The sequence below is a fragment of the Eptatretus burgeri genome, chromosome 16, assembly GCF_056783735.1.
Source record: "Eptatretus burgeri isolate ZD-2024b chromosome 16, Ebu_testis_v1, whole genome shotgun sequence".
In the NCBI taxonomy this organism is placed as follows: Eukaryota; Metazoa; Chordata; class Myxini; order Myxiniformes; family Myxinidae; genus Eptatretus; species Eptatretus burgeri.
Window position 1 is genome coordinate 43,827,894 of NC_140976.1, and position 12,070 is coordinate 43,839,963.

Here is a 12,070-nt window from a genome sequence, read left to right on the forward strand (position 1 = left end):
CCTAAGTACCTGTGCGAGTGGTCGACCGGGTGATCGTACCTCGCCGCAGGTCGACTTTGGACACGAAGCGCTGAAGCGGCTCGTTCCGTGCTGCAGGGATAACCGAGCGGAGTTATCGTCGACCTCGACGGTTCAGATTATTTATTGGGTGTCTACACCCACTACCAATCCCTTACATGATGCAAGATGGAACTTTCAAAGGAGGAAAGGATGCAACGAAACGGGGAAAACAGGTCAACAAGCAAGCACTTTTATTTCTCTCACACACACACACACACACACACACACACACACACACACACACACACACACACACACACACACACACACACACACACACACACACACACACACACACACACACACACACACACACACACACGGCAAGCACGTATTTACAGCCATACAAAAATGCACATATAACAGTTACAACAATAAAAGATACGCAGAGCTACAACCGAATAAAAAGGGCAATTATTTTCAGCACACTTATACAGGTTTACTTACAAGACTGGCGCCACACATACATTTACACAAAAAGCAAAGAAAACACAAGCCACCCTCACAGGCAAGGAGGCAGACAGGTCCGTGGACCAAATGAACGTGTGACCTGGGTAATCGGCCAGGTCCACGAGACTGAAGGGATCTTACCCGCGCCCTCGTGGAGCGATGGCGGGCTAGCCGCAATGTCCGCGTAACGCGCTTGACTCCGTGCCCCTGGTATGGTCGGTGAGCTCCTCCAGGCGTGCGTCGCGCAGGCACCACGGTTAGGTTGGAGAACGGACGGGGTTACCGGCGCTATCTCAGCGCGGATGGGGGGGGGGGGTTGTTGATGTTCGGGGTCGGGAGAGGGGAATGGCGGACGCTGCGTCCCGCTAGCGGGGTCCCGGGACCGCACCTGACTCCGGCGAACTCTTGCCCCTGAGCCCTCCTCTGCATCCCTACTCCACTCCGCGACTCGTCCCTCGACCTCCATTCCGAACTCCGTCCCCTTCGCCGTCTGATCCCCGCAAACACATGCCTCAGACTTCACGACTTCCGATTGGACCCACTTTCTGCACCCCTTTCTGCACACACGAGCTGGACACCTTTCTGGACACGTGTCTTCACACTCCTTCCTGGACACACACGCTGGACATCTTTCTGGACACGTTTCTTCACACTCCTTCCTGGACACACACCCGAGCTGCGTCGTACTCGCGTCTTTTATAGACTGGGGGAGGAACCTGTATGCAGATTCGCGGAGCAAAATGCGCTTGGAGGCGGGGCCATGCCACCCGACGTTCAGCCATTGGTCGGGCAAAAAAGGGGCGTGAAGCCTTCCTGATCCGTTTTCCTCTCCTGAAGGGAACGCATTCACAGTGGATTCGGAGGCGGGGCCATGCCACCCGACGCTCAGTCATTGGATGGAAGAAAAGGGGCATGAAGCCTTCCTGATCTGTTTTCCTCTCCTGAAGGGAACGCATTCGTACCCGCGGCTCGACGCGTTTGGCATCAATTACCGAACGGGCCCTGGACAGCACGGCGTTTGGTGTTGACTGGTGGTGTGGTTGATGGTTGTGGAAGGAGAAAGGCGAAGGTGGTGGGGGGTTTGCTGTGGTGGTTTGGTTGTTGGCGGGCATCGTTTGAATGGCATCGTTTGGGAACAAATCGTCTGGCGTGCCATTGAGGCGTTTTGCCGTGGCCCACCTCGCCGCAGTAGATGCATACTCCTTCGGGCTTGGCCTTCCGTTTTTCCGGCCTGGCTCCTACTCTGGCGCGGACGTCCTGTCGCTTTCCCCGCCGATACGAACTACTGATCGCGTCCGTGCTCTGAGTGTCAAGCAGGCGCGATGCCGAGCGTTTTCCAGACTCTTTGGCCTCGATATACTCTATCATGTCCTTTAATGGCATGTCCTGGTTCTTCTCACTGAGTAGGTCAAGTTGTATTGCTTGGTCCGCGATGCCACGGGCAACCACGTTGCGCAATATCTCTTCCGTGAAGTCGTTGACCTGATCGCACCCCGCCTTGGTGCACTTCATTTCATACTTGCACGTGTCCGCCTGCCCCTTGATGCGGGCGTGGAACGACCGGACGGGCTCCTCGTGTCACTGCCGCATGTTAGACAGGGCCACTCGAGCTACCATCGTGTTGTCCGGACGGCGAGCGCCTTCATGGCGGCGAGGACGTCTTCTTCATCGCTGCCCACGAGGCTCCTACCCGCCGCGCGAGTGAGGTCCTTTCTCAGCTCCTCCTCACAGCACTCCAGTAGCTGCGTGACTATGTCGGGTCCGACAAGCTTAGTACCTGTTTTGTATTCGCCCCAGCGGGTTATGAAGTACGACCAGGCCTCGCCCGTTCCGGCCAGTGCTATGGAGGGACGCTTGAGTTTCTCCATCTTGGCATTCGAGCTCGCCGCCCTAAGGGCGGCGACGTGCACAGTGGCGTGTATACTCAACATGGCGGCCACCACTGCCGCCTCTGCGTGTGTAGCCATATAGTCACAACCCTCGATCGGGCACTCTGCTTCCACCGGCGCCATAGGAACAGTTATTCTGGAGTAAACGTTCTATTTTCGGTGATGCACACGTGTGTACAGTGTCCTGGGGGCGAAGATTGGGTACAGAACCCGAGAAATCCAAACTCACTGTCGACGTTCTCGTGGTCCGTTTTCACCCAGTCGTGTCCTCCTCAGCACCGACGATCCTTACTCGACTGCATCAAGTTGTTTGATTATAAATAAGAACAGAGTTCAATTTGTTCGACCACTTTATTAGCGTGGAACGACAATAATCAAACAAGTATTGAACAGGTTGAAACACCCACAACATCCCTGGCTCCGGCTCAGGCTGCGCATGCGCACTGGCACAGGGGACCGTCGATATGTAGAAGTACCGTAAAGTACAATGTTCTCTAGCTTCCAGCTGTTCGATCTGTACAGTGTGGTTCCTTAACGTTTCATTCTCTGCTGTCGTTCTTACTTCTCTCACCATCCTCAACTCGTTTTGTAATTCCGTCTCATTGTTTTGGTGTTTCTGTAACTCAGAAGCTTTCTCTTCTAATTCTTTTCTCATTTCCGCACACTCCGACCTCGCTTTGGCTTCTAACTGTTCGATCTGAACAGTGTGGTTCCTTGATGTTTCATTCTCCGTTCTTGTTCTCTCCTCTCTCAACATCCTCAGCTCGTTTTGTAGTTTTCTCTCATTGGTTTTGTGTTCCAGTATTTCATCAACTTTTTTTTCCGTTTTTTTCTCACTCTCTCCATCCCTTTCCTTGCACACCACATCCCTTTCCCTGCTCATCTCATCATACTCCAAGCTTGCTTTTTTCTCAATTGTTCCTGATATTCCTGTCCTCTTTTAACCTTCTCCTCCAAGCTTTTCCTTTTCCGAATGCCTTCTTCTATCTCTCGCTCTAGTTGCTTTATTTCCAAATCGTGTTCACATTTTTTCTCTTCCAACTGTATTTCCCTCACTCTCCCCTCTAGTTCTTTGAACCGCCTTGCCCCCTCCAATATTTTTTCCATTAGTTGTTTTACTTCCAAATCGTGCTCCTTTTGTTTCTTTTTGAGCTCGGTTTTCCATTCTTCCTCCAAGCTGTTCCTATCCTGGGAGTTACCAATCTGCTCCTCCTTTCTTTTCTTCAGTTCGCTCTCCGCTCGTTCCTGCGCATTGGCCATTTGTTGTTACTCCGTACGCACGTAATCCTCATGAACCCTGTCTACGCGCCGCCGTGCCTCGTCCAACTCAAAGGAAAACGAGTGTAATTCCCCTATACAATTGTCACCATTCCTCCACCGTTGCAAGGACTTTGACACTTGTCTCCGAAGCCAGTCAATGCATGCTCCAGCCTCCTGCCATGCCTGCCATGACCCCGTGGTTTGAAACAGTTGTTGGGAGCGCTCGCCTTGTGTCGTGCCGTTCGTCGCGCCATTAATAGCGGCCCGCTCACGCCTCGTGCCGCGCTGAAGTGCGGCCGCGCCGCCATCTTGCGACTCTGTTTGCCGGCAAAGTTCGTGCTCAGAATATGAGGGTGAGCTCCCCCATGGATTGTAATTACAAGTACCATCCCGGGCCATGGATCCAACATTACAACACGTATACATTTCTACCCCCGGCACCCGCTCGCTTTCAAATTCCATCTTATCTCTCGTAAGGGATTCAATTTGGCTCACTCGTAATTTAATGGAACACGGAGGGTCGCTCCACTCACCTTTGATCCGGTTCCGTAAATTTAGTTAGAGACCGAGGTGCATTCGAATCCCACACTCCTGTAAACAAATGTTACCAATTTCCGCCCGCCCGGTGTGCGATTGGCCACATAACTCAAATCGCGACTCGTCGCCCACCCGAACGGACAATTCAGTCGTGACCCTCCTGGAACTACTGCCAGGAGCCAGTCACGGGTTGGGGTTTAACCTCACCACGATCGTGCCAATTGCTCACCCACGCAGGATAGGGTTGCTCGCCAAATTCGACCTACCTAAGTACCTGCGCGAGTGGTCGACCGGGCGATCGTACCTCGCCGCAGGTCGACTTCGGACACGAACCGCTTAAGCGGCTCTTTCCGTGCTGCAGGGATAACCGAGTGGAGTTATCGTCGACCTCAACGGTTCAGATTATTTATTGGGTGTCTACACACACTACCACTACCACTACCCTCACGTGATGCAAGATGGAACTTTCAACGGAGGAAAGGACGCAAAGAAACGGGGAAAACAGTTCAACAAGCAAGCACTTTTATTTCACACACACACAAGGCAAGCATGTATTTACAGCAATACAAAAATGCACATATAACAGTTAAAACAATAAAAGCTACGCAGAGCTACAACCGAAAAAAAAGGGCAATTCTTTTCAGCACACTTATACAGGATAACTTACAAGACTGGCACCACACATACATTTACACAAAAAGCAAAGAAAACACAAGCCACTCTCACAGGCAAGGAGGCAGACAGGTCCGTGGACCAAATGAACGTGTGACCTGGGTGATCGGCCAGGTCCATGAGACTGAAGGGGTCTTACCCGCGCACTCGTGGCGCGATGGCGGGCTAGCCGCAATGTCCGCGTAACGCGCTTGACTCCATGCCCCTGGTATGGTCGGTAAGCTCCTCCAGGCGTGCGTCGCGCAGGCACCACGGTTGGGTTGGGGAACGAACGGGGTTACCGGTGCTATCTCAGCGCGGATGGGGGGGGGGATTGTTGATGCTCGAGGTCGGGAGAGGGGAATGGCGGACGCTGCGTCCCGCTAGCGGGGTCCCGGGACCGCACCTGACTCCGGTGAACTCTCGCCCCTGAGCCCTCCTCTGCGTCCCTGCTCCACTCCGCGACTCGTCCCTCGAACTCCACTCCGTCCCCTTCGCCATCCGATCCCCGCAAACACACGCCTCAGACTTCACGACTTCTGACCGGCGCCACTTTCTGCACCCCTTTCTGCACACACGAGCTGGACACCTTTCTGGACACGTTTCTTCACACTCCTTCCTGGACACACACGCTGGACACCTTTCTGGACACGTTTCTTCACACTCCTTCCTGGACACACACCTGAGCTGCGTCGTGCTCGCGTCTTTTATAGACTGGGGGAGGAGCCTGTATGCAGATTCGCGGATGAAAACGCGCTTGGAGGCGGGGCCATGCCACCCGACGTTCAGCCATTGGTTGGGCAAAAAGGAGCGTGAAGCCTTCCTGATCCGTTTTCCTCTCCTGAAGGGAACGCATTCGTACCCGCGGCTCGACGCGTTCGGCATCAATTACCGAACGGGCCCTGGACAGCACGACGTTTGGTGTTGACTGGTGATGCGGTTGATGGTTGTGGAACGAGAAAGGCGAAGGTGGTGGGTGGTTTGCTTTGGTTGTTGGTGGGCGTTGTTTGGGAATGGCGGTGAAGCGATGTTTGCGGGATGGAGTTGTGGAGGTAAAGAGGCGAAGGTGGTGGTGTTTGAGTTGTTGGCAGCTTAATGGTCCAAAATAACGATGGAGAAAGAAAAATGGCTAACTCAAAGCATCGCAGCCCGGATGAATCACACATATTCCCCCTAAACAACAGGTGTGGACTAACTACACATGAACTTAGCATCATAACTAATCTCAGGACCCTTTATGGTGTATTACTAATTTCCACAGCCGTAACAATATATATACATAACGATGCAGAATTGAGGCACGTGTGGGAATTGTTGGAGCAGATTGGAGATGCAAGGATTTTTGAAAAGGGTACAATAGGAGAGGACCAACAACAGGGTGTCAGGGAGGTAAGATGGATGACATGCTTTGTTTGCACTGAGACTTGATGGAAAAGATGAAAGACTAAAACAAGTAGTTGACTGTGGGTTAAATTAATTTTTGAAGGCATATAGCTTGATTCTGAGGAAAGTGATAGTGGGAGTACGAAGCTTGATGGCAGTGACAAGGACAGAGATAACGTTTGTGGAAAGGACATATGATAATATTGTTACGAATTTGGAATTCGATTGCACACAACATACAGGTTCCTTTAGTCAGCTATGTCGATAAGTGCTTGTTCCCAAGATAGCTCACCTTTCATTGTTTAAATGTTCAGAAATCGATTTGATGCGCTGCGGATCGATTTAATAGTTAGGGAACGAACAATGGAGACATCCCTCCCCCTCTTCTGCGAAGTGGAAGAAGAACCCTGCTGTCCCGTGATTCATGATGTCAACTACTCCCTCCCACCCGTGATTGAGCGGGGGATGGATCACGAGGGCATGAGTCACGCCGGGTGCGGGGGAGGGGGGGCGGAGAAGGATAAGGACGAGATCCTTTCTTTGTTCTTGAGTAGTAAGCTGTTTGCTTCGGCAGAGAGTAGTCGCTCAGCAGACCTTCGGGTCCTGTTTGGCTTGGGTTAGGGTTGAGGCCTTCGGAAGCTTTTTGCTTCTGCAGAGGAGTTGTTCAGCAGAGCTTCGCGTCCTGCTTGGCTCGGGAGAGCTTTTTGGAGAGCTGCTTTGTTTTGGAAGAAAGTCGAGCCGGTTGCTTGGCTCGAGCTGCGAATGGTGGCTCCTTCTTCTTCTTGGTTCGTGGAGCTCTTTGTTCTCCGTTTGGTTCCCGGCTTGGTGTGACTCATCGGCCTCTTCTTGGAGGTGGTTCCTCGGGGAAGCGACGCATCGACGGGAAGGATCGGCGCCTCGTCTCACTAACACGTTTTGAGAAGCGTGGGAGGATTCGCGGGAGCTCGGGAAGGATCGCGGCTCACGGCGATTGGATCCAGCTCGCTCTCACTGGAGCCCGGGTCCGAACAACTTGAAGACCACACGAGGTGGAGAGCTTCGAGATAGGTTCTGTTCTGGGTTTCAGCTCACCTGTCCTCCGAGCTGGAGCTCGTTATTTAAGGCCTCTGCCACCATTTCTTGGGTTTGTGTGTGTGCGTACGTGTGTCCATGGGCCCGTCTAATAAGTAGGAAATTGTTAAGTGCTTTGTGTGCTGTAAATGTTTGCATCGCATTTCGTAAAGTCGGTATAGTTCTGCTCTTACGTGCTTCCCTAGTTCCCCATTATTATTATTAATAAATATCCCAATTGTTAAATGTCTTCAGCTCGTTGTGTCGATTCTTTCATTGACTGAGCATTTCGTGTGTTGGGAGTTAGAAAGCCGTTGGTTTGCCGTAAAAGGGGGACATTTGGACCAACGGTTCTCGGCGATTAAGCTGCTCGGAATCACGCATGGGACAGGCTCGCCTCGGCGGTTTGTTCCGTACGAGTTCCGTCGAAGGTGGAATACCCCGGTAGTTGGATCACGTGGGTATTTAGGTACATTGAAGATTGGCAATCGACCCTACCCCACGTGATCTGCCCATTGGTGTATTTCGGTTCTTGTACAAGGACCCGTCACTCGGACTTATCCGGGCGATCGGTCAGGCCGACTCGACTTGCGGCTCCGTCAGAGCGGCCGGTTGGCGGCCGAACCCCCGGCCCGTAACAATATCAAAGGTGATCGTGATATTTGGAGGTGCTACATCATCAGAGTTTGATGTAATCATTGTGTACAGTGCTGAATCCACTATTCACACTCGTGATGGACTTGGTGAGTAGGAAGAAGTGTGGGGGGAAAAGGAACAATTTTGAAAAGCTGTTGTACTTGGATGAATGTACAGTTCTGGAGAAGCTGGAACTTCAGCAACAAGGATATTGATGTTTGTAAAAATAATTGGTCTAATAGAATATATATTTGCTGTTGAAAGGGCAAGTAAGATTGTGTACTGTGTAGTGATTGGAATTGTGTAACATCTAGCGAGGAAGCTGGCCGCTTGTAGATAGAACTGGAACAGCCACTCACAAGAGCACATACCTCTGCCACGCAATGCCTGATCCAGTGGAAGATATCAGCCCAAAATTTTTTTTTGAAATATTATCATACTCTGTCTCGTTTTTGGCCTCATCTCTCAATGGTGAAGAATCACTTTGAATATTAAATAATTCTCATATCAGGACCTGGATTTGGATCTTCACTAAAATCCAATCGATTCGTCCTTGTCACACACCACGTTTCATCCGAATCTGTCCACAAAGTTTTGAGATTTCCTGCAAACAAACAAACAGACAGACAGGTGAAAACATAACCTCCTACCTTTGGTGACAGAGGCAGGTCATGTGGTGGAAGATAGGCTGACAAAGGAACAGAGAGATGGATGGTGGACGGAAAACAATGAAGGGAGAAGTTAAGAATGAATGCGCTGGAAAGGTTGTCTGAACAGAAGAAGAGTTATTCCAAGGCCTTACCGACGAGACTCCCACTTTGATTTAGTGGGAAGGTCCGTGTGGCCGAGTGATCCGGAGAGCTATGCTGGTGGGAGCTTCAGCTCCTGGGAGGTCTAACCAAGCCAGAGAGGTCAAAGGTTAGGGGCCAAAGAAAGAGTGGTCACACAAATAGCACAGATGGTGTTGTTTAGTTTTTTAGCAACTTACCTAGTAGATGGTACCGCAAACATAAAATCACACCAGCAGGAGTTACGACCGCTAGCGTAGCGACTCGAGTATATCGAGTGCCAAGCAACTGAAAGGTGCACCCGAGTTCGCTCGAACAAATGATAATAATGATGATGGTGATGACAAGCATCGGTGGAAGACTGTCTGAACGACAAAGGGAGATTGTTTCAGATGGTAATGAGCATTCGAGGGTCCTATTCTCCTGCAAGGGATTATGAGGAAGGTGTCCAGAAGATAGACATGTTTGTTTACCTATGATTAAACCGTCATGCCAATGACCAATTTGATTAATTAGGGTGCATCCTAAGTGGTATACTCATCTGAGTATTTTTCACCTGATGCTTTGAACCCTCAAATACAATGTACCTGTTTTGATTTGTATGTTCTCTTATTGTCCTTTCTGTTTAAAATTGGTGTACCAATATCTGCTCGAGGAACTGTATCAAATACCAATAGTCCAGGTGTTAACGATGCAATGAGCAATCAAATTTGACTCGTAATCGCCGTCGCTGCATTGCGTGAAACGACGTGAAACCTAAAATGTTACTTCCCATCTCGTTTTTGCTCTTGCATTTTCCCCAAACTCCATCGCACGATTGTCCCGAATTGTCAGAAAATTTCCCCCCCAAAATGTCTGCAGCTGCGAATCGGAAGCCTCATACATGGACACAAGAAGAAGAGGAAGAAGAAAAGGAAAAGGTGGAAAAATGTGACCTCCGTGTCAACGGAATGACGTGTGCCTCGTGCGTCTCCACCATCGAGAGGAACCTCATCAAGGAGGAAGGTAGGGAAAGGATGATATGGACCATTAGGCTATCACTCGGTGAAATCCTTTTGCTAAAATGCCAGATGAACTCGAGAACCGTTTTGGATGGATGAAAGAAGGGTGTTTTGAAGAAATGGTGTTGGGAAGTTTGACGCAGAGGAACAAAATTAAACGTTAGTAATGTTTCATCATTATCCTGGCAGGTGTACATTCTGTGTTGGTGTCTCTGATGTCTGGAAAGGCTGAGGTGAGGTTTTTCCCGAGTGTTACGTCTTCGGAACGCGTCGCTGAAGCCATTACGGATTTAGGGTTCCCCTCTTCGGTGCTCCAAGAAACAGCCAGTTCAGGCCACCTCGAGCTGCTGGTATGTGGGACTCCGATTCACTCGTTTACACTTTGCCCGCACTATCCACGTGCTCATCCAGCAGCACATTCTGCTCGTATGTGTTCTTTGTATTGTACTGTGCCATCACCTGCCTGCCACATTTCAATTCTGATTGTTTGGAAAGAGAAAGGGGAAGTCAGTTGGCTGACTAAAACAATGAAGTGTTTTCAAGATTTTTTTCAGAATGATTGTCCAACAACAGGGCTGGCCAGATTGTCGAGACTCGAGAGGTACGCACACTCACCTCTAAGCTGTCTCGCCTGGTTTTTTTTTTAAATTATCTCAGCCCAACTATAAACTGCCATCCTGGTGTTTCAAAGGCAGTAGAGTGATTCATCAATGTGTGTGCCGTCCATCGGATGGACGTTAAGCCGGGTGTCCCGTCTGCCAGCTTTAGTTGATTGACATTAAAGATCCGACGATGTCCTTCGCGAAGATTATTTATTATGTACACATGTTTTTTTTCCAACACCATGTACCTGGAATAGCACGATATTTATTGTTTCCGAAGGTTTGTTAAATACAGGAAACGACGGACAGATTCACGCTACTATCTTGAACTTTCATTACACCTTTTTTGGCTTCAAAGTTCACAAAAGCCACAACAATTGTAATTGAATGCTACAGAAGATATGAGGCCCGGCGAGGAGGAGTGATGGAAGCGATTTTTAAATGATATGATGATGATGATAGGCTCAGATGATATGGTAAGGGTTAAAATAGTGCTATATGGCATTAACTCCAACATGGCCGATGTGGGGCTTCCATCACTCCTCCTCGTGGCGCCTCATATGAATCTGTCGTTGACACTACGTCCAGAAGCTACTGAAAGCTAAAGTTTCATTGGTTGATGCATTGCACCACACCGGCGATTGTCGTAGACTGGCGCACACTAAACGATTGTGCGCAATTGTCGCGGATAAGTTGACGTCGATAGTCAATGACTTATCCACAACGATCGATGCCGACACACCTGGAAAAACGAGACGTCGATCATCATCCGCCGCACATTACACGATTATCAAAAACTGTCGCCGACAATCTTGATTTCATTGCGTCGGCGAGTTTGCGGTCGCCGTCGGGCTCGCTCGTGGAGCTTCATGTACTCGATTCGTGTGCATATGGCCACCAACGCTATTTCAGGATGAAGTTTGGTGTCTGTGTAATTCAGCTTTACCAACAGGCAGGTAAAGTTGACTTTGTTCTGGAAAACAGAAAGATGAGTAATGAGTAACAGACGTGCCAGATTTCCATCAGTTAATGGCTTTCTGCCTCTTATCCTCAAAGTGGGTGGGTATGTGTGATTTGGAGTTAAAGAATCGTTTTGTTTTTCTCCTCGTTGCTGATGCTTTAACAACAGTTACAGTAACTGGATGTGTTTGCGGGTATACTGTATTCTCATGATCCCATTTATTTTATTTTTAAAAAAATATTTATTTATTATGTGCACAGATATGTTTAATTCCCATTGAAATTTTTGATGTCTGTTGTGAATGATATTTTGCAATACAAGTGAATCTATCTTGTCTGTCTGCAGTTTTGGGACAGGCCTGGGGTATAGATTGTAAGACAAGCCACGACATGGTTTGCTTCGTCGTCATTGATTTCCTTGCTAAGGCCACAACCTTTGCTTTTATTTATCATGCCAGATCTCCCATCTGACGTGGATTATTTTGTAAGGGAAGTTGTGTAAGCATACCAGCTTGTGCGTGGTTCATACGGTAACTCTCGATGCAATGCGGAAAACACAGTGGCTTGGTGCAAACTTTTATTTGTTTGTTTTCTTCTGAAATCGTGTGAGATGTAAGATGCCATGGAGGAAAGACTGTTGAGCAGGGCGGTAAATTGCGGAAAACAATTTTGACATTATGAAGAGATGAGGTTTGTGGGGGTGGGTTGGGGGAGATGGGAAGTGGAGGTGAAATAATAGGACAGTTGAGAGGCGATCAGAGTAATGGGTGGACAAAGTAATATCTGAGATAAACAGAGGGAGG

The 12,070-nt window shown here is 49.4% G+C and overlaps 1 protein-coding gene across 4 annotated transcripts in view; it reads left to right on the top strand.

The window, feature by feature from the left end:
• Positions 1-12,070, top strand: part of ATP7B (ATPase copper transporting beta) — an 84,345-nt gene that overhangs the window by 12,148 nt on the left and 60,127 nt on the right. For all 4 annotated transcript variants that reach the window (XM_085860669.1, XM_085860666.1, XM_085860670.1 and 1 more), the window contains exons 6-7: positions 9,566-9,709; positions 9,895-10,055. In XM_085860669.1, coding sequence (XP_085716795.1) covers positions 9,566-9,709; positions 9,895-10,055 — 305 coding nt within the window. The remainder of the gene's footprint in view (positions 1-9,565; positions 9,710-9,894; positions 10,056-12,070) is intronic.